Source organism: Onychostruthus taczanowskii, unplaced genomic scaffold (genome assembly GCF_017590055.1).
Source record: "Onychostruthus taczanowskii isolate IOZ18803 unplaced genomic scaffold, ASM1759005v1 scaffold5, whole genome shotgun sequence".
In the NCBI taxonomy this organism is placed as follows: Eukaryota; Metazoa; Chordata; class Aves; order Passeriformes; family Passeridae; genus Onychostruthus; species Onychostruthus taczanowskii.
Window position 1 is genome coordinate 3,543,156 of NW_024502568.1, and position 24,485 is coordinate 3,567,640.

Consider the following 24,485-nt stretch of genomic DNA (forward strand, 5'->3'; position numbering starts at 1 on the left):
TAAGAATCAAAAGAGAAAAAATGGTGGGGGGGGGGGAAGTGTACATGTTTCTTTCAAACAATAACTCTATCAAATGTGAAGTACAGACATTTTCACATACTCTAGTTCCTTCTTTAAGAAAGACACAACTTTTTTCACTTTCTGCATAAAAATGTCAACACCATATGAACTATGACAATGACTGGCCCTTCAAATATGACTCCAGTGGAAGTTCACAACTATGAGCAAACTTCTGTAACAATCAATTTGTAAGAAACAGAACAGGCTGAGAAGCAGGATTTCCTTTCTACAGGAAAAAAACCTGGCTTAAATCCAAATACCATTGAAAGACACAATTTTTACTAACCAAAAACTGGGTTACATAGAGAGGTACTAAAACAGTGCAGCCTAAATGTCTTCAAGTGTTCATATGTGAAAATTATGTTCTCTGGAGCAACAAAGATGCTGACAAGGATGTGAATGTCACTGAGCAGCTGTGGGAACTCCAGGCATCTGTGGTTCCCGGGAGCCCAGTCTCAGACTATCCCTGCACTACCGGGAGCAGAGTGGCAGCCCCTCAGTCGGGAGCCTGAGAGCCCTGAGAGCCATCTGAGAACGAAGTGCGCAGGCATCCTGCTCCAGGCCTGAGACATGACTCTCCTACACAGCAGGCCCTGCTTGAGTTTTTGTAAACTCTCAGTCTCAGATCCACGTGACTGGGAATTCTGGCTTAGAAGGTCTGGTATGTTTGGAAGCCTTCTGTGGAACTAACAACACTGGCTGATCTGCCCACAAAACCATCCCAGCCCTGGGGACTCAGAGCATTTAAGGTCCTTAGCTACCAAGCAAAACCTTAGAAAGTATTCCCTGGAGTTGGACTGCTTGTGACTGCAAGGTTCATTGCTCAGGTCACCAAGTAACCCCTGAAGGACTGAACACAAAGAACTAAGTGCTTGGTGCTAGGGAGACACAAACCCAGGAGGCATCCCAGTACTAGGAACTTCCTGTTTGCAGGATCCCTATTTCCTGGGCAGATATTACATAAAAGCCCTTACAAAAGAGAGAATAAATTTTTTGAGAAGTCCTCCTTTTGAATCATGAACACACTCCCCATTAAAGTAATGGGCTCCTCTTTAAACATACTGTGCAAGAGAGTGCCGAACTTTGTCTCCAAAAATTGCAAGCATTTTGAAAGTAGTGGAATGCTGTTTAGTCCAGAAAAGGCTCTCCAAACACAAATTCAACAGCCATTGAGATCTTTTCAAGACTTCATGATATGGATTGGTTCTATTAAACAAATTTACTTCTGCTTTGGAAGCTTTTTAAGAACTGTCTTGAAAATCATGTGAAGTGCAGTATATTTACTCTTTAGTTGACAACCGATTCGGAGTTTCCAAAAAGTCATTATATGTGACAGAGCCCTGCTTTCATGGAAAGGACTAAACACCTGCCTGCTGGCTGCAGGTATTGAATTACTTCTTTATTTTGCTTTGCTTGCAAACACAGCTTTTACTTTATCTATTAAGTTCTCTTCAACTGAATCTTTCAATGAATTTTTGCACTGTCACCCTTCTGAGTCTCTTCCCAGCTCATTCTAGGGGAGTGAGTGGCAGCAAGGTGCTACTTAAGCAGGGTTAAACAACAGAAGCTATTAAACCACAACAGGATCAATATATTTCCTTTTCAATGCCTGCAAACAACTACTGAGAGAAGCATTCCCTTGACATTCTGTATCCTATGACAAATACTCCATCTCATTTGATGACAGTTATTGATGTGAATTAAAATTTCTCAGGTTTAGAAGAGGTTAGCTTATTGAGGTCAAATCCAGCCATACAGAGGATGCTGGACAGACGAAAATAACCTTCTTATCAATCTGTACAGACAGAACAATTTCTCAAAAGATACACATCCATGAATGATAACCAGAGCTCTGAATTCAGAATACAGTTGGGTTCCTTGCTAATGCAAATGACTTGGTCACATCACCAGGTAACACTCCACATAAATGTTTTAGAGAGGATTCTTACAATTTCTCAGATATAATACACCATCACAATATACATGAACAGGAAGCTTCCACATCCAGAAAATGTCAATATGCTAAAGATGCAGCACACCTCTTCCTCACCAGAGACTAGCACAGTAAATCATGCCTAGACCACTACAGTAAATCCAGTCTCTACTATCTACACAGGCTATCAGTGGAATTGCAAACCGAGTTCAAAATCTTGGCTTTTTTTTAATGTCTTACATCCTTTGGCTCAGAATCCAACAACATACACCACGTAATACTGTCTCCATAGATACTCCCAAACTAGTGCAAAGTGTGCTGGTACATGGAGTACACAGAGCACACAAGTGTACTCACTAGCTCAGGCTCCATAAAAAGATGTAGCACAAGATCAGCAGCTCGGTGGGCCTGAGCTAACTATTGCTGCTGCTTCAGTTTCAGAACTCAGCTCTGAAGCACACGGCTCAGTTCTTCTAATCTTGATTTCCAAGCTATCCAGAAATATCCCTGTTTATTTTCCTAAAGCACTCATCTCCCCAGAACAAATAAAAACCAAACAAAATAAAATGGAAAACCCTACCAAAATTGGGCACTATACTGTACATATATCATTGTCGCTCACAGACAATGATGGTACATGAAGCTCAGTAATGCTGCTCAAGGTACTACTGAAATTCATTCAAATGCAAAAAGTCTGCCATCTGTACCTGTTATTCTTCTCTCTACCCTTTGATTCACCTAGAATTAAAACAAGAAAGGGCCACTTCTTGGGATAAAAATAAGACAGCCATATATGAGCATAAACTATACCATTATTTGTCCCTTAGAAATGAAGTCAGTATCTGCATTAGTTAAGGAACTGCACTGGTTTTGGATTTATTTTGTCATATTTCTGTAAAATTTTGGGCAAGCCATAATATCACCATGCATCACTTCTGCCATGATATGAGTGAGATACTACATCCTTTTGTTATGGTTTGTCGATGATGACAGATCTCTAAATGCTTGAGTAACTTATGAAATATTCTGGGCATGAATTAAAAATTAATCAATAATATAAGTACTGTTCTGTACAAAATCGTATTTTAAAGCACAGAATTTGTACTAAGAAGGCTTTCTTTAGCTTCCAAAACAGACTAAACTAAATCACATTAAGGATATTATTACATACAAATATTATCAGCATGGAAGTTTGGTATGCAACATCCATTTTCCAACAGGCATTTTCCATAGACAGTACCCATGTTATTTGAAATGATCCAATACTACAAAGATGATGGACCCAAGAGAAGACCAAAAATAAATCAGTAATGAAGCACTTCACAATACAGTGCTATGCTGACAGCTACTTGTATAATGACAACAATAATAACCAAGTAGATCATACACTCCTTTCTCTAGTTGTGAACCAAGTCAGCCCATGAGCAGGAGCACTTGGTAAATGAGAAATACTACATATGGGAACACCCCAAAAACAATGGCTTATGCATTAAATTTGGATGCAGGCAGAAAAGATTCAAACAAGAAACAAACCTGAAAAGGTTTTGTAATACAAGTCTTTTCAGTTTTGCTGTGTTTTTACTTTATTAAGCTAAGATGGCTATTCATTATGACACATAATGACTGCAAAGGAAAAATATTTGAAAACATAAAACCTTTTTTATCTGTTAACTTCATGCATGAGTATATAAACTACAGAATACTATACAGTATTAATAATTTTGCAACTCATCCTATACTTTAAGTGGACAGAGATAAAAAAAAAATCATTACCTTTAAGCATTGTTCTTCCAGTTGATCCTCCAAAGATATTTAAAAGACCACTTCTTGCTCCTAATGATGTAGTTGCTTCTAGTAAAGCACCAGTTATATAGTTAGAGAGTGCAGTCCTCTGTAAAGTGGCACGATATTGACAGCAAGCACCTGTTACACATGGTTTTACACAAAAACCATCTCCTTTGTATATACAGTCTGTAACAGATGTTGGGAGCTTCCTCAGAAGATGAGGAATATATTCAAAAATATATTTTGCTCCTCCCTCTTCTTCTCTCACTGTACTGAAGATCTGTGGAGAATGCAAAAGCATGGACTGTTAGTTCATTTGCTTAGCATAACATACTGAATATAAAACAATTCCAAATGACCACGACTTCTTGTGAAGTTCAACGACCTGCAATATCTACTTATCCAAAACGGGTTTGTTAGGATTTTGGGTCAGGCTCCCAAACAGGATATTTAAGTAAGAAGTCATTCTGGCTTTAATCTATGTTTAAAAGCATTCTAAAGATAACCATTAGACTAAAAAAAACCCACATCAATATACCTCATCAACATTTAAAATACAGAATTTGAACACAATTTTTTATAATACTGTTAGATCTGTTGTACTTCCTGAAAACCTTAGAGATCTCAGTAGCAGAAAAAAACAGATCAACTCAGGGTTGGCACTTTTTCTGGCTGAGTAGGCGGGGTTTTGCAAACAGAAATGGTTTTAATCACCCTGAACCCTCTTTCAAAATGTTCCGGTGTCACATTTATTGCATTACTTCCAGCCTACGCACAGGTCTTCTATCTTATATTGGGTTTGTACTCTTTTTCCAATATTTGTGATAACACACTAATGAACTTCAGTCTGTGGCTTAGCAACTAAGTAATGTTTGCTTATTTAAAAGAACCTAATGATCAAAGCAAGAATCTGGAAGAAATCTCTTCATTTAGTATACAAGGGGAGACTTGATTCTTTGCATTCTTGCATGCTGACTTACTGATTAACATTAATAATTTGTTTCAATGATCTGTGCTTCTTAATTACAAAGTGTAAACTAAAAATTAACACAGGGAAAGATCAGCATAACTGTCACCAGGACAGGTGCTGAGACAATTTTCATGAGATTGTTCCGCACCAGTCATAGATGTGCAGAAGAAACAAGCTGATGGCTTCATGACAGTTTTTTTCAATTAACGCCTTCTGTCTTGTTGCCATCCTTTCCCACATATAAACAAAACACAGCTATCCGTCAACATGGCAGAAACTGCAGCCAGTCCTACAAAGCAAGCACACATGTGCTCAGTCAAATGATAAGAACCTGTTTGCACAGCCTGTGCACGCCACGTGTCAGAGGCAGCGGCACCCTGCCCACGGGACACACACGTGCCCAGCCACGGATCCAGGGAGGGAAGTGGCCCTGGCACAGGCATCTCACACCCATCCACTTCTGCCCTGAGCCTGGCATTTACCCTGCCAGGGCAGTGAGGAGGGATCCAACTCCCTGCTCCATGAGGGATCTGACCCTCCACTAACAGAACAGGTAAACAATGATGTGGTTCCTTCATCCGTGTAAACAAATTGAAGAAAATCAAATACAATCTAATATATTAAGTAGATATTTGTTATCTTAGCTTTAATTTTTGTAATAGCCACGTTTGGGGGAAAACTGTAAGATTTTATATTAAAAATATAATAATTCATTAACCAGTAATGTAATTCAGTGATCTGAAAAAGAACACTGACATATTTATGAAAAAAAAAGAAATGTTCACATGTTGACCATGGTTATATAAAACTCAACCCCTTTAAAAGATAGCTTCTGTGATTCACTACACCATGATGCGCTACCCTACGGCATGAAATGCTGTGGCATTTATATTTTTCCCCCTCTCCCTGCAGATTTTCCAAAATTTGTTTGGTCTGAGGTTTCTAGAAATAGTACACCTGCATCTTTATCTTCTTTTCTTTGCCATCTGGCAGTTTCAAAGCCTTTTAGACTGTCAGTATAGACACATCATCGCCTTAATTCAGAAAGAAAACATGCTCTTAAAGTGTGTCTAACCTGGAAGGGATGTGTGTAGACCTTTTATTTAGCTAACTGTCTGCAAGCACCTTTTCAAAAGGTGTACTGTGAAGTAGTAAATGTGTGGACTATGAGTGTGTTACACACAGCAGACACAATTAGTCTTTTTAGTTTGTTTTAAAAAAATGTTTAGCTAATGAATACAATTTAACTTCTCAAAACTGCAGTTACCATCCAAAATATTTTTTAAATTGGGTTCTGCAACTTATAAAGGCACGTTCTGTTGCCTACACAACTAAAATTTCTTTCAGCTGCCAAAGCAAAGAAACCATTTGTTGACAGAAATAGGCGACAGTGTTTTGCTGGAGAGATTATACATAGAATAATGGTGTTAATCTCTTCTGTGCAAAGTAGACTTCGGGGCACTAGCTGTCTCCAAAGAGTTTGCACATCACATAACATTTTCAAATTCTGTTTGTTTTGATGTGTTGAAGTTCTGAGTGTGTTACTTCTGCTGCACACAGATGAGGTTACGAAAAAATACAGACTTACAATGTGTATACTTGTCAGCCCCTGAAAAGAGCTGAAACAATCAGAATAGCAACAAATCCCTCAGGTAACTGATAGGAGAAACCACCTTTCAGATAGATTGCACCAGACAACTGGGAAACTTAATCTTGCCTGGAAGACAAAGAACTTTATTCCAAGCCAGAGTTTACAGCTCATCCTGGCAGAATCCAGATCCTATTGATCCATGCCATTACCAAAGAATGACTAATGTAATTAAAAATGAATGTGAACCAAAAAGAGCAAGACGCAACACTAAACTGAAAGCTACCTATCAAGAAACACTTTCGCCTTACATATCAAATTCAAGATTTCAAAACCATCTGCAGTCTGATGTTGCCATGTCTCACTTAATGCATATAAAGCAGTAATTCACAAGAATTGAAAGCTACCTATCAAGAAACAAAGCCTCACTTTCGCCTTACATATCAAATTCAAGATTTCAAAACCATCTGCAGTCTGATGTTGCCATGTCTCACTTAATGCATATAAAGCAGTAATTCACAAGAAACTCAGGACAGTACCTGACTCTGAAAATGCTGCAGTATTAAACATTCTGTAATGAGCACACAACACTTTTAAAATAAGAAACAAGACAAAACAGGAAACTCCATATACTATTCCAATAAAAGTATAATATGGCTTCAATAGATTTTTACTTTCTTCTCTTTTTTAAGGAGATTTTAATGGTAAGTAAAAGGAAAATAAAAATTACTTGCAACATACAATACATCTGATTTCTACAGGGGAAAATTGTCCTCCAACTCAAAAATGAAAATTAGCATTAAAATAAAGACTAAATTCAGACAGAATTCCATCCTTGCAGCTTTACAACCAAGTCCATACTTGGAAAATGCACAGAAACAAAATAGATTATTCACCTCTTAATAATGTATGCAATAAATCATCAAAACTTTACTTTTAAAAGCCCCTCAGTTTTGCTTCTAGTAACTTAAAATGGTATCTGCAAGTTAACTTATTGATAACCTTCAGGCAATAAAACTTTCGTACAGTGACGACAGACATATTTTGCCAAGATATTAAAAATATCTTTAAAAATAACTACAAGAACAAGCAACTTATGTTAACCTTGAAACTACTCCTTAGTTTTCCCTTGCAATCTTTTTTTTTGTTCTGTTTAATCATCATGGAATTGCAAATTGCAGTATATCCTTTTCTCCATAACACTACTATAGCTTTACTGTGTAGAAATGGCAGAAACCTAAACACTGCAGGCACTTACTGCCCAGTTTATGACACATATTCCCCCAAAATGAAGCCGGAGTTCATGGGTACTGCTGTACTGGAAATATCAGATATAGAAGTTCATAAAAAATAATTGTGATTTCTTACTTAAACTTACATGTATATCTCTTCCTGTAGTCTTTTTTTGTTTCTCTTTTCTTATTTTTTCTGCCTCAGATATTTAGCTTAGAACTTGGAGGCATATTCTCAAATATCTAGCTGCTGTTGTGCTTTTCAAACCCAGAAACTGGAATTATGAACTGACTAAAAATGTCCCATTTATTAGGCAGCAGAATATGTACAGAAGAATATGTGTACCCAAGAATTTCATTGCAAAGAATAGTCATAAAAAATTATGCTTACTGCTACTACACCGTAAAAATATGAGACAATAGGATAATGAGGTTTTAATACTTTACTGCATCTGTCTAAACACTCTCTAAACACATCTATCAAGATATCCTGAATAATCAAGATGAAATACTGAAATGTAGGAGGAGTGTGTATGTTCAGCCGTTACGACACATTTCAGTCTGATTTCCTGGCTGTTCACCTACAGCGCATTTCTATGATGGAGGGCTGCTGACAGCAGCCTGCCTTCATTTGTTGCACACTTTTAAAGCATTTTTAAATGCCTCTAAGCTATAGTGGTATATTAACAAGCAGTAACTCTCAGGACAGTATGTGTTGAAGATCATTTTAATATTTCCTTTGAAAACACAAAGGTTTTACAGAACATATAAGCCTAAAACACAATTAACAGCACAGGAAATGCTCCTCTTTTCAAATTTGTTCTGTTCCAAGAAAAATTACATTAAAGTGAGGAAATTCTGTGGATGATTTTTCATTTTGGCCTTGCAGCTTTTTCAGAAGAAAACCCTTATTAAAATTGGTCAAAAGAAGTTAACAGTGATCTCTTGGAAGTCATGACCAAGGACCATTCCAATTAGTTTTACATGTATTTATTCTACCATCTAATTTGACTATCTATAGCATGGAATACAAGCACAGTCTGCTATTAAAAAAACCACCTTTGTCAGAAAGAAACTAATATGCAAAGTGAACTTGGGTGAATGAGGCATTAATGCATAATTGGTCAATATTTCAGTTTTATGTCTTCCAAAATGGTACTCCAGCATAACACTTCGGAGCATATATTAGTAAAAAATGTAAAAATAGGTACTGCTGACAGTTAATTTCTGAAGTACACTGGATTTTCTCAGCTTTATCTCATCCAGGTTATGACCATACCCCGACTGATTAGTTCATGACATTTCAAGATCATTGCTGAAGTACAAATCTTTAATTCAAGGTCTTTCTAAAATATCAACGTCTTGTAACAATTTCTGATTGTGTATCAATTATAAGAACTGAAATACATTAAACACTGAATGCATTTTTTGTTATCCCTAGAATAGTGTATATGTTTGTCTTTGTTCCTACTATGTACATGACATTCTCAAGAGGACATGCCAGAGCCCTGTCTCAAACAATTGCGCAGGTTGTTCAAAGCCAACGGATTTTACCATGCTTGACAAAGAGGATGCTGTGAACAGCTGAAAGGTCTGCTCTGTCAGGACTATTTCTCAATAGGTGAGGCCTTCAGAAATCCTTTCAAGAAACTGGACATTTTGGTAAGTGGTTTTCAGTGTTTGGAGTACAAAAGTCAGACATTTGAACTGTTAGAACATTAACTTCTTGGTGGTACTCAGCAGCCTGTAACCAAATAAGCACACACCAGGACAGCTGATGAAATTTTTGGCTATGTGTCTAACTGAGTTCTGATATTTACAAGAACAAGTAGGGCAAGGTTTATGATAAAACCTGTGGTTAACTAAATTCCACTCCCAACTTATTATTCCAGATGATGTGGATGAATGCAAACACTCAACTGTAAGCTTTTCTAAGTTGTAGCACCACTGAAATTTGTGAGACTCTTGACTGTCCAGCCCAGCAGGAGATGAAACACCATTCCCATTCCAAATCCTCTGCAACAGCTACTAAGAAGAAAGCTTCACCCTACCTGAAACCAGGACAACTATCTCTCCCAAGCTTCTGTGACTTGTTGTTTGTCATGACATTCTATTGCAGTTTCTCCCTGTGGCAAACATGAAAACAACTATCTGGCAGTTTTGCAAGCTGGCATCAAACTCACAGATCCTCTCCCAGCATCTCACAATCCAACATTTTTGGCTAACATTCTCAAACAACATTTGACAACATTCTCAAAGTACAAACAGCCACCCCAGACCAGATTAAAATAAAATAAAATGCAATAAAGGGTTACATATTATGATGTCTTTCTTCATACTCAAACAGCTTTTGGAGATGCATTTGAACATCACCCTTCAGGTGGCTTGGTGAGCCAACAACTGCCCCGCCAAGCAGAACTGACAGCAGATTCCACAATGGCACCTGCCACCTGGCCTGCCTGCAGCTTTACCAACACAAGAACTACCACCACCTGAAGGTTTTGCTGAAACACAGCCATTTGGTGCAGGTTTGCATTTGTGCTCAAGAAATAGCAGTAAAGGGCTATTTTGACAACTAATCAGCAAGAAGGCGGGAGCTATAGACACATATTCACAATGAAATATATGCAATTCAGCAAAACCTGAAAAAATGGCAGGGATTAACAGTGCTGTCTATATCTTAACTTGTTCATATCTTGCTTTCTATGTTTTTTCACACAGTGCTGAAATGTAATAACTTGCCTGCTGAGTTGCTAGTTTTTGTAATGGAAAAGTTCCTTAAAATATCCCTAGATTGCTGAAACACTGTACTGTATTTTAAAAAATAAGAAAGACAGTAAGAGGATACAGTGTCATGGTATAATCTAAAGTGTACTTCATAACACACAAGGAATGCTATGTTGTCTTGGGGAGTGGGGGACAGAGGCAGGGAGAAAGCTGTTCCTCTAAATGCATACACACAGTAATCAGTACCACTACAGTTTCACCCAGTACTTGACAAACATGCTATTTACTATAAGGCATGTGCAGGCTTGTGCTGCTCACAGGTGTTGCTCACCTTTTGTCTGGGACACTATAAAGAAGAAAAACAGGAACTGCTTTGAGAATGCAAAACCAGCAAGGTTTGTCTGCTGCAGCAGCACCCTGCATCATTTGCAATGCTGCAGTGAATAAAAGCAAACACCATACTTTATTCCCTCACTGCCCAGGAACGGGTGAGGGGTGGGAGAACTGGACATGATGCCAAGATACAGCTTAGCATATACTATCACCTTCTCCTTATAGTAGCAACAAATCTCCCAGTTCAAACAGAAGCTGCCCTCCCTGGGGTAGGGCACATAAAACTCGCAGAGGAGGTGCATGCATTGGAGCCTGTCCAGTCCCCTTACACACATGAAGGAAAGAACACATCACAAGAACGAAATAAAGGTATTCAGGCATCTCTTCATCATAGGAGAATGCTTTTTCTATATACTCACATAGCTTTTCTAACATCCAGTGATGCAGTTGCTGTGGGAGACCCAGATATTTTCCTTTTCTGCAAATGATCTTCAGGTTCTAGCAATTTAGAAGAAACACTGTGGATACCCTTCCAGCAGCTGTCTTGACAATATCCTTTTTCCAATGTCTGCTCTCAAAAACCTTTCCAACTTTTGTGCCCTCTTCAAGGATGAGGAAGATGTACACAGAATGTCAGCACAGAGCTCAAGACAAGAGTATCGTGGTACAGAGCAACAATGCTCACTTACTCAACAGCAAGTTTTGTTGAGTATTCAGTTCTACACAGTAAGTTTTAAATGGCAATGCGGCCCAAAGCAGCAGAGGACACATAGAAAACAGATGAGCTGACCCTGGGAACATGGAAATCAGTGTCAATGGCAGCTGGAAGGCTGCCAAAAGAGCGATCAAGCACAGATGTGCCCAAACACTAATATTCATTAAATGATGTTCTGTGAACTTTCTACGGCTTCAATTGCAATTACAGAATGTGCATTACCTCACCAGCCAGTATTTCTTATGAATTGCATCCTGTTAAGGATGAGATAATTTCAAGAACAGAAACAGAATTTAATGAGGATCAAACTATCTTGCACAGGCAATCCCTAAATACAGTTCAACATTCTTCAGAAATACTATTAGCCATCCCTATTCAGTTCTGGTATCTGACAAGTGTCTTTAGTGGAGACTTTTTTTTCATTCGTTATCCTCAGGAAATAATTACGCAGTTTTTAAAATAATTAATTTGAGATTTGGATTTATGACCAGAAATTGTAGCAGCAGATTGAAGCTTCCAACAAGTCATCATTTTCACTTTTGATAAAAATTTGGTTGCTATTACTTACTTATTTTCAATTTCTGTAAAGTAATAGTATTAAATAGCCCTTTCCAAAAGGAAAGATGAACTTCAAAGATTAAGAAGATTGAAAAAGCAGTGTGATCTAATTAGCATACAGATTTAAGACAGTATCTCCACCCCGAGAAAATCCTGCTTTTCATGGCAGGTATTATGCCTTAGATTCAAGTAACTACTAAGAAGAATCAACTTAAGATATAAAACAGAGGCTGATAAAAGGCATTAATTGTCATTTGAAAGTTTTTTCATAAACACTTGAAATTTCAAGTTGATTACAGAGAAAATGAAAGGATGACACAGAACACAAAATAGGAGCACAGCACTTTTCAGCAACGTGAAAAAATGCTCTTGCCAGTGAGAGAAACCTCTGTAATCTTAGCTTAGAAAAGGCCAAAAACATCACTTTCAGCTGCGTCAGTTATTTATACCTCAGTTGCTACAAGTGAAAATATATACAGTTATTAATTATTTTATTACTAAGTTCACTTGCTAACTTAGTTTTAAATATTTTTTAATCCTTTTCTAGTACTTTGCGACTTATAACTTTTAGATGTTTCTTGTTCTACCCTTGTCAATTCTATGTGCAGCCAAGTATTCTTTTTATTTCCAGAGTGTTTATTTATTTCCTCCAAACTTGCACCAACAATCTAATTTATGAACAATTTGCTGCCTTAGAACTAAATAAATTAAATTACTATTTTAAATGAACATCTGTGTAATCTCCACCTAACTAATGCACACATTGGGGTATTTTTAGTGAAAAGCTGCTAGTTTTACTAGTCTGAAGTGGGTCATGTCTTTGAACACCTGATCATGTGGAGTGCAATTTCTTGAGTTATCAGCTTTCAAAATTACCTACTATGTTTTTAACAGAAAAGTAAATGTACCACACACTTAACCACTGTTCAAAAATATTTTTAATAATGACTTTTGATACACCTTACTGATGAAAGAAAAAGCATTCATATAAAACTTAACAGGTGTGTTATAAAAAGCATTTAGATTAGCAGGTTGAATTTTTGATTCAGAAGTTTTAGTGTAGCTATGAACATTATGTAAAATAGGCTAATTAGGCTTAAAACTGTCAGAAAGACTGAAATAATTTACTCAAATAATTTAGATGTTAGAATATTAGATGTGTCATAATGAAACAATTTCAATCCAAGAGAGATTAATATTTTCATTTTAAATTCCTCCTTTCATCATAAGAGACAGGTCTTTGGTACATCAAAGCGTAACAAGATGCTACTGTTACAACGGATCACTGAATCTTCCAAATGCAAGTCAGAAATTGTGAGAAATTCTAACAGAAGTCACTGAAAACTCTATTTTATACATCCTTGAAAGCCTGCTTTCTTCAAAGGTAGAAAATAAATTAATTTGATTAGTTCACTGAAGGTTTCAAACAGGCATCATGTTCATATTTTTCATTTCTGAAATACTGACGTGTGGCAGGTGCATTCAAAACAGGTGAATACCGAGCACACAAAGCAGAGGAATCCAACAGCCCCCTTCCCACATCTTTTTTTTACCTATTATTCTGTATGTGGAGCAATAGCAAGTCTAGATTTTCTCTAAAAAATAAACAAACCCCCAGGCATGCATCAGATACAGTCAGAAATCTGTATGGGTTTGTAGCTTAGTATCAACTGTATTCTTCCCATTTGAGGAAAGGCTTCCACAGAACTCACACATTTAAAAATAGCTGCATTCCCACTCATGTGAACTGATTATTTAAACAAGTTTGAAAGATGAGCTTAGTTGAATATTCCTGAACTATAAACTGACAATAAGGTTTAGGGGTAACATACAGTACAGGAAAAAACACTTAAGAGATCTCCTGTCAACATGATCATCTTAGAACCAAACAGAAAAACCTGAGAATTATGGCTGTTGAAGACCACATCTCACCACCCCTTACAAGTCTGGTTTCTCATCCTCTTTCTACAATCTCATCTATTTGTCAAAGTTCACTATAGCTGCTTATGCCGAACTCTGGCCTTAAGTGTTCTTTAAAAATATTTCGTTAATATGTATACTTATAACTGATTCAGAAAGCACACAGTCTGTTCCATTCCCATGTCTCTCATATTAAAATTCATAAGAGCCAGTGGTAAGGGTTAAAGGTCATAGAACTGGCTAATTCTGTTTTTACACAGTGTAATGCTGCATCCCTGCAAGTAGAGAAACTGCTCAAATTGCTTAAGAAGATCTCAAGCACAGAGTAAATGTGCCAGAGCTCAGACACAAAGTCCACGTAATAAAGCTGTCTTTGTTCATAATGGGATTTTATTGTACTTTACATTCTGGACTTAGACTGAAAGGTGGATCTTATCCAATCTATCAGAAATAGTCTATAGTTCAGATCTGTAGACAGAAACCTAAGGATTGAATAAATGTAAAGTTTAACAGAACCTTGCTGCATCCCAAAATACTTTCATTTATAACCAATTTTAACTGATATTGCAGTAAAAGACTGGTAAGCAGATTACTACAGCTGTAAAATTTATGCATCCTACCCATGGCATACAGCTAATAAAAGAGCAAGTTTTCCCTTAGCACAGGAAATCTAGTTCTCATTTTCTAATTTTATAGACACTGAACCCATGCCTATTTGTTTGCTTGTACTTCAGCTGTTGGGTTCATAGGGTCACATGAATAATTATAAGATTATTTTGGATAGTACTTAGGGGCCAGGAAATTCTCAGAGTTTTCATGACTGAATTGTTTGATAGACTTTTAGGTCAGGATACAGAACATGATTTCATGAAACAAAAAAACTCTGTTCTATAAAGAGGCATTTTCCACTTTAAGGGGTTTTTTTAAAAATTACCCAGAAATAGAAAAGGCAAAATTCCTTGCCCAAAGTCACAAGAAAATATTGATACTTCGAACTTAGCTTTTAAATTACATGTTTAATCATAATTTACTGATAAAAAGTGAGTCTTCATTCATCAGTGTTCACAATTAACATTTAATAACAACCCTACAAAAAGAAAAGAACAAAAAAGAGCTATCTTGTAAATTTTTAGAACAAAAATTTCGGCTAAAATTAAGCGATCACAATAATCCATGATGGTACAATGAAGCAATTTTCCTCATGTTGCTTTCTGGGATCAAGAACACAGTACCTTCAACACCATTCATCTTCCCTGGTCATTAGCTGCTAAGGATGACTGTGCTGCATCTCTAAGTGCAGAAAAGCTAAACATGTGAAGACACTGTGAACAACTAACACACAATGCAGCAACCTAAAAAAACAACCGCCTGTTTTCCTTGTTTCCTGGGGTGCTCACCTGCCGCCTTTAAAGATCTGTTCTGCAGAACACCGCACATTCAATTTGCACATCATACTTCTATTTTATGACACAACTTTGATGACAGATACCTAATATACACTAACAGCCATACTTACATTAAGACAACTGTATACTAGAATCAAGCTGAATCTATGGAAGTAACTGTCACTGAAAGAGTTTTTGATTAGCATCTGAATCTGCTAAAATGATGAAAGGGTGGTAACATTATTATTAAGTTAAAGTTGATGCTGTCTCCAAATGGAGCCAAGTCCAAGATCTAAACATGGGGCATTGATTCATTAATTATATCTCCAGTTCAGTTTAACTTGACTGAAAATGACAAAATAGATAATCTAATGTTTTGCAATTCTCAAAAGTTCTAATTCCTTCATCATATTTAAAACATGTTTTTTAAGGTAAATATGCTTGTTTTAAGAGAATGAGTATGAGTGAAAAACTAGAGCGACTGAGCAAGGGAGAAGGAATAAGAGCACAGTAGTTCAGTATTTAAATGGCTCTTTTTAATTGTTGATGAAGTAAGTTTCTGCAGGACCAGAGTATATGTTCTCCTTTCTTTTCCCATTGGAGTGGAATGTCACTGGAGGCTTGATTTTCAGAATTTAAGGCATCTGGCTTAAGACCAGATGAACAAAAATATTTTAAATTAACTTTCCTTATTCTCTGGGGATTGTTACAGACTCAGGGACTAGAGTTTAGTCATCCATGAGATTTATTTTGCTTTAGCATTAGCTTCAACTAAACTTTGTATATACAACAGCTTCCTTACCAAAATTCATAGCCACTCTGCTCAGTGTAATCATTTTTATAAATTGCAATTATATTACACTGAATTACATGCATAAGTGACCTGTGTGTATGCTTAGCCTCACAAAATGAAGGATAAAACCTAGATTCCCATTACAAGCTTCTCTTTCATACTATCACACCAGTTCTGAAAACATTTTGACTTATTTATCTATAAGTACATGTGCCAAATTTAGTATTCTTTAAACTTCAAAGCTTCACCTTAATGAGAAATAGTGCTCTTCAACAGCTTTGGGAGAGCTGAGTACAGATTTGTTTTGAATTAACTGCAGCAAGTTTTCATGTACATAACAAACTATTCATGTACTGTAGGGAGGAAAATTTGTAATGGATGTTTTAGTTAACTATTAAGCAAAAATCGTTGTTTGCTCTTGTTTTAAATAATTATCATAGAAAGATGAAAAAACGTTGAAAGCATAGTCTGTTTCCATGAAACTCTAGCAGTAGCTTAACATTTTACTCAAGTCTCAAATACTTTAAATTTGACATGTACATTCTTCAGATCTTTAGAGGGCAGTTTTGTCACAGCATCATCATTCTGAGAATATGCAGGAAGACTTGTTCAAACAGTGCTACGATAAAAACTTAAGGTGACATCACGGACGAAAAAACCCCCTGAAAACCAGTACTTTATAAAGATTAGATAGATCTAATGGATCTTTACTGTAGTACAGAATAAGCAAGCAGAGATAATTTCCAGGCTCCTATCTTCTCATAACCACATCAAGGACAATCTGTTCCATTGAGGGTAAAGTTTACATTTGCTTTTTTTAACAGAAATCTCATCAAATGCCAAACCTACATTAAACATATAAACCTACTGTAATACTGGCACTGAAAAGGGCAACTGGATAGTGCAAAAAAGTAATTTCCATCTGAGACACATACTTCTAAAACCTATTTTAAAACTCAGTCTTTATATTCCTTAAGTTACTCTACAAACTGTACTAACACATTCTTCTGTAATGAAATCTGCTTATGAAGATGTAAAGACCACATGAAAACAAAATGAAGCAATGATGAAGGTCTAGCTACTTATGAAAATGTACGATATAAAGCTTGGGCACTAGTTTGGTTTTATTAAAATGACTGATACAAAAAAGACACTGGCTGAGAGTCATGTCCCCTCTCTAAATTAATAGAGAGGTAAGAACCAATAAAGATGGCAACAAATACAATTCTATAAACTAAGAATGGGTTTGCTAATTGCTCCTTCAATATGTGCTTGACACATGTGTAACTGTAATTCAACATTTTGCCTAGTCATTCTTTTTTTTATATCCTCTGACTGGCTGACTGTTTATTTTATTAATTTACAAGACATTAGTGCCCTGGACTTACTAATATATCAGCAAAAGCCTACGTTCACATGCTACTTAGCATTATGGTCATTTAGTAAAATGTCCGATCTTTATAACCCACAACTCACCTTTCTTATCATTGTGTACACACTTTAATCTTCCCATGCATTTATTCGGCTTCTTGGACAGTAAGTCCCACACCTTAATGCTGCCAAACTTTATCATAGTATATACGACTTAACATATTTTTAATGGATCAACCTTTAGTTCCCCTTTGTGTTATGATTTTGTAGCAGCACAAAGAAAAAATTAATATTTGGACCCTTTATTAAAAACCTCAAAGCTTTGTCATAATGTTCTTAGGTAATTTGATTTGAACACAATAAAGCTAACCAAATTACAAAGGTATGAGAAAACTCCTGCTATTTAAGTGAAAGTAAGAAAAGTTGTCAGAGAGATACAGAGTTTGTGTTCATCAAGTGTAACCATCACAATTTATTCTTACTAATCATGAGAGCTCATGTACAAAAAAGACCAATATTGTGTTATTTTTTACAGGCAGGTACTTGGATCCCTCATTAACCAACCAACACAATAAATTGCTTGCATCAACTCAAAAGCACTGTTCAGTTTAAATTCCTGAAACGTATTGCTTTACTGGAAGACTAGTCCAGTACATTTAAACATTAGACAATTTCCAAGTTTTTTAGACTACTTAAAAGTGCAACATATGCTTGAGAAAATGAAACAATTCTCTATCATCACTAGTAGATAGTGTAATTTTAGCTTCACATGCACATGATGGGAAAATAAGACAAAACTGAATTTTTTAGCATTTCTAAAAATATACGTAATAATCAAATGTCACCCTAACTGCATTTCTACTGAACAGTTTTGTATTGATTACACTGGGTGAAGTGATAGCTACAGAATTTTTTTCCATTTATGTTCTACTGCATATTCAAAAAAACAAGTCTTACATACTTTGCTTATGATTTCAATATACTTTACTAAAAATATCAACTGTTTTCTATAAATCCTTGCTGTACATGCAATGTTTCTCCATGAAGTCACAGTAAGAGTCAGAAATTCATTGGGGGGTTTAATGTCAACTTCATTAACTGCATCTAAGTATTTTATCAAAACAATAAAGTAAGAAAAACAGAAGTCTGTAATTAATATTTACGTTATTTATAGAGTTAGAACCCAATACTAAGCAAAAAAGTAGACTTTTATAACTTTATGCACTAAAATTCTGTAAGTCGCTTTACAATCAATTAAATACAATAAGCTGGTAAACATTCACATGCAGTATGCCTATTTTAAATAAAAAGGAAACGACTCAGACTTTTCAAAATTACTAACTGTTTACATCTACAGGATAAGTATTGACTGAAAAGAAAGTTGTTCCAGAAAGAAGTATTTTGCTTAATAAAGCAGGAATATATTTTTCTCCAGCAGTACATTCTTCCTTCTGACGAAGGAAAGCTTTCCTATTATCCCTGCAGTAAGAAAAACTTTTAAACATTTTATATTACATGAGCCATACCTTTTTCCCTTGTGTTTCACCATATCCATATCATATCAACTGGCAGGAAAAATGACAAAACTTATAGAGATTGAAAGAAGCCAACAGAAGCAGAAAGTGCAGGTTGGCTTTCAGCAACACACGATGACAGTCTGTTCCTGTCTACAGAGACTGCCTGAGAGCCTGCAGAGAAAAGAGCTGTGCTGCCAAATCTTAATCCCGTCGCTGCACTGCACATGGTGCTGCCTCACCTCTGCAGCTCCTACAAGCCTACTTCCCAACAGTCTGCGGAAATTTGTTCCTTGGAAAAAACTCCATAAGCATTTCAATGTGATCACAGACACACAGATAATAAAATCTGATACATTTCATGTTTAATTTTGCAGGCCTACTGGAGTTTGTATTTACATTACTGCAAACGAAATGATGCAATGCTAAATTTATCTGAAAGCACCGCCTTGTGCTTGGTATTGTATGAATTTATAGAAAAAAATCAATTTACAATGCCAGCCATTAAGCAATTTCTAAAACATATTTATAAATACAGATAATAAGGTCACTGGCATGATGTAAACTCACTCTAAGTAGAAGTAAAATGATTCTTCCCACATTAGATTTGTCATCTCTAAGCTACTAATACAATTATACTACTGCAGAAAACATACAGATTAATAGGAAAAAAAATTTGAGACAAATTATATAAACAGAAGAGGATTATTTCTAATTACAGTCCTCTAGAACCAGTTCCCAAGCACAGGGCTGAGGATGCCACACACTGCTCTGCTCTCATGCTGTCCTTCTTACTGACCCACCATATTTCTTCACAAGGGGGCACAATTTATAAAGGAAAGGCTTGGTGCACAAGTCATTTTTGCAAGCCTAAAAATTCCAAGGACAGCTGTATTCTACTTTAAGAGAGTCGCAGAGGAACACAAAGTGGACGAAGGAGAATTTTTGCTAGTGCAGGAACTGAAATAAGCAGCTTTACAAATCCTTTTTTTTTTGGTAATTAAAGATAAATGATGGAGCCAACATGAAAGTACTGCAGCACACGGGGTATTTTGTGGCTTTCCTCAGAAAGGGTCCTTAAAGTGGGTCACACTTCAAATAAACATGAATAACTCCATATCTGGTAACCTGGGTAACTTTATCTCAGAGGTGGGCCTTGTTCCTATTTAGTTAACCCTCAAATACTGCTCTTCAGTAACTTGATCTCTGAACAAACATTGATTGAAAAAAGATTACAGGTGAGAATAACAAATTATGGAAGGGAGAAAAAAAAAAAGTATGTGATGAAGGTAATGACGACAAAGGTAAAAGTGGGAGAACCACTGACAAGCATGAGTTTTGAACAACCACTGAGTAGCAGAAAGTGTGATGTAAATTTGAGAGTTGCATATCTGTTGAATTCTTTTAAAATAACATGACACACCACTTAGTGTCTTTAAGATACCTTTCTTTACAGTTATGGAAACACAGAGAAGAAGAACTCTTAAAAGACATGCTACAGTTGCATGCTAGGATTCTAGGAAAGTAAAAAGCATGCATAACATCCAACTATTAGTAAAACAGGATAGCTTCATTCAGTATTCTCTTACAGTAATTAACCGACAGCAACAAGTACATAAAAAAAGGCACACAGCAGAGAGCATTATGTTCAAAGAAAATAGATATCATGATTTCTGAAAAAAAAACCCTGTAACAAATGCTTTAATATTATTGTATTTACCAGGACTATCAATTTAAAATACAACATCATCTAGGCAAGTAATGCAAAAACAGCAGGAAGTAGTTTAAGTCTATACAAAAAATTTATAAAACTTAACCCCTTGTCATTAAACACCCCAATTAGAACCATTTTAAGTATTTAGGCTCTGGCATTACAATACAGTGTTCTCACTCTTCCAAAACTGAAGCGAGAACAATTTCACATGCATGCTTTTGTTGAATAAGACTTCCTAGAATTCATATGATAAACTTTTCTACAGAATCTTTCCTTTCTCTAAAAATAATGCAATATCATACAACAACTAACATGTGAAGGACTTTTCTTTAGAAAAAATAATTTGTATAACTCTAATAACTGATCCTCTGGTATCACCTTGATATTTTAACACATGCTTTAGTATCCAAAGTCTCTAATACCAATTTGCGGTTTATTTTTTCAAGTGCTGGAAGTTGGAAGAAATATTTTAGTGGTTATATTCAGGGAAAATGTACTTTTGGTTTACAAGTCATGATGACTTTAGGATCTTCTAAAATTTGGTTCTTTGTTCCCATACAGATTTGTGTCTAGAAGACAGCCCCTTGGAATTCCCAAGCACGAAAAGAACAGGGTAAACACCTGCTCCATATATACTAATTCCATTATATCTTTTGGCAGAGATGGATCAATTACTTTTGAGTAAAAGGGCAACAGTAAAACAACACTGGAAGGAGAGTCCATATGGGTGATGAACGAGTGAGAGGAATGTCCCTTCCTATGTTATGCTCAATAATGAGTGTGTCTCTACACAGAACGACAACATAGGAGGTACACACTCAGCCTTCTGCTTTCTTGCTCATGATTAACTCTTGTTGAAATGCATCTGTCAAAATCTAGAGTCTTTGACAGAGACATATCATATAAATATTTTAAGATACCTCTCCTACAGAAAACATGTTGGATAGACTTCTAACCATGCTGAGGAGTTTGCAACACAGATTAGCTCCTTAAAGAAATCCCCTACCATTATTATACATGTTTTAAAACTACAAGTTACAAAACCCAGCTATTGTCCTTTAGCAGGCCTGCCAAATGTTATACTGGAAACAGAGAGAAATGTCTACCTGCTAATATTTTAAAGAATGGACATCTCAGGTAACAATCCTGTTCCTTCATTTCAACAAAACCACTTTCTGCATGACAGGTGTCCCTACTTTTAATGGGAGATTATCAATGAAAAGATGCTCATCTTTACTATATTCATGCCAGTCTCAGCGCCAGCTTCTACTTCCACTGTAAAGTAGGGAAACAATTATTGTTCTGAATGAAAAAAAACTTAATATAATGAATGAATATGATAAAGTTCAGACAAATAGTTGTAATTGTTTTTCTTAATTACAAGGACATTTATTCCAAGATAAACCTGAAGTTTGCTGGAAGGCATCTATGGGCATTTAGTTCATAATGTATTGACATTTTCAAGTATATGGACATTTTGAAGGAGTCACTGATGATTTCTTAGCAAAATGGTTTTGAAAGAAGGTAACCAAAAAAAAAAGTTTATAAATATGCAATGGATTTAGTGAAGCAGCTCTAGAATTTGTAGCTTTACCTATATATACTGTGTGCTGCTAATGTTCACAGTCTTTTATAGCTACTACTCCACAAATGCTGCAGAAATATTCTTTGAGAATTTAGAACCAATCACCTGAACAAAAGATGTAATTTGAACTGAAAATTCCTAACTCCTGCTGTCCATGATAAAAATTTCATTCTAAATGCCTACGACCACATCATTATCCAAAGTATGAACCCTGACACCATCTAGCACAGAAACAGCTTTCTTCTTTTAAGCTTCTTTAATGTGCAGCATGATCCACTATGCAAAGAAATACTTCAAGACAGCCAATCCGTTCTTGGCAGTCCCAACAAAACAACAATCTAACAGATTTATTCAAATACAATTTAAGTGCACTTCTGGCAGATAAACAATGAAATTCTCTCCTTGTTTTGGAGACTTAGGTTTTGTGTAGAAAAACATAACACTATCTAAATTCCTTGTATAGTCTGGTAATGCTCTCCATCAGTTGAATTTAAGATCATCATGTTCCTATGGTCTGGAACATATTATTTCTACACAAGTAGGCTTGTCAATCTAACTAAACTGACAGCACTCTGAAGCATGTCCCTGCACATACATACACCCACCCACACACACAAAAAAAAAACAAAACAGGAACACAGAGGAGGCAGCTGACAAGTCTCCATTCATTGAAGTAATCAGTTCTGAGTTGTCCCTAAGCTCTCATCAGGAACTCCGGTATCACACGAAGGACATGAGGTAAAGTATTGCCATGACTAACACAGTCAGGATCAGGCACTGGTGAAACATCCTTGCTCCTTCATCTTAGCACAGGGTCAGCAAGAAAACCAAATGCTTTTCCTGTCAAATACACTTTTTATGTATTTTTCAGTCTCATAATATATGGACCTAACAGCATTTACAAGAGGTTTCATCCATCTGCAGAATCCAACAGATTAACAACACTGTTGCCTCCAACCCACATCAACAGCTTTTTTGGGGTTTGTTGTTCTTTCAGTCCAAGGAAAAAAAGCAATGTTTTCTCAACAATGTCAAGGAATTTTAGGTAAACAAACCACTACAAATGCCTGAGGGATGAGAGTTAGAGTTTATTCTGCCAGCACAAGTCATAAATGGTGAGACATGTTTTCAGAGAAGGTGACGTTGTCCCCAGCTGTGGGATTTTCTTGACAAAAAGGTGAAGGTGTTCTATTACTCAGCTTTGTTTTCCTTCCAAAGAGAGCAATCTATCTCTACAGAAGACTGACTATATGACCTCTTAATTAAGAGCAGTCAACTCTAATATAGCTTTAATTTCACAGCGACCTTCTTCAACATTTGGAGCAGAAACTTTGTGCTATGGAACAGAGGCAAACTCCGTATTTCCTACAAATCTTTAAATCCATAACTCATTAGCTTTCTGCTTCTCTGTCTGAATGGAACGGGAGAGAGTACCTATCTGCAAGGAATTGTACTACAGTATACACCCTGGGAAAGAAAAAAAAATAAAAAAAAGAAGACAACAGCCAACATATTCCCTTTGGTCTGCTTGCCAGGTCTGTCCCAAAGCTGAAAACCCCAGATGCAGAATTCTAGTGTTATAAGCTCTCCCACATACCTTTCATGAATTTGTCTGTGTAGGTATATCCCAAAGGGCTTTACTTTTTCAAACAATTTGAAACCTGTGTCCATACCAAGACATGCATTTGCAATACATTATACACCCCTGAGAAAGTGTGAGCTGCGTTTTCAGCTCCAGTAAATTATGCTTTTCATCACAAATATTCTGTATGATTTGATCCAAACCATCCCTGGAAAGCTTGTCCTCAGTGAAAGGAGAAAAAACATTCCTATGAAAAATTATTTCCTCCTAGAACATACATGGGAACTCTCCAGCACACAAAATTACAGTAAAGAAGGACGAAAGGCAAGAATGCAGGAGATCATTTTAGCAGAATTTGAAAAAAAAAGAAAACGAAGCCTAACTCACACTTTTTATACCTGCCAAAGACAAGCTGGAGAATCTGCATTGTCCATCATGAAAGACCTTAACATTTTCTTCCCTGTATAACTCCTAATTTCTGAAGTTTATTGAAAAGTTTTACAAGTACTGGGTGGGTAAATATTTTCACTCATTTTCCAAAACACCCAGGAGGAAAACAAACTATACCCCAAAATCAGTACACAAGACTGCTATAGATTTACAAATATAGAACCCATTGAAAAAATGAGTACCTAAGTAACATTTTCAAAGAGAAAACGAAGAAAGAATCAGAAGGAAAACCTGTAACGTCTAACTTCAGTGTCTTGCTCTTTGCTGAAC

The 24,485-nt window shown here is 36.2% G+C and overlaps 1 protein-coding gene across 1 annotated transcript in view; it reads right to left on the reverse strand.

The window, feature by feature from the left end:
• PLCE1 (phospholipase C epsilon 1) overlaps nt 1–24,485 on the reverse strand; it is a 137,695-nt gene that overhangs the window by 70,076 nt on the left and 43,134 nt on the right. Inside the window, exon 3 of the mRNA XM_041415282.1 lies at nt 3,767–4,058. Within this exon, the coding sequence (XP_041271216.1) occupies nt 3,767–4,058 (292 nt within the window). The remainder of the gene's footprint in view (nt 1–3,766; nt 4,059–24,485) is intronic.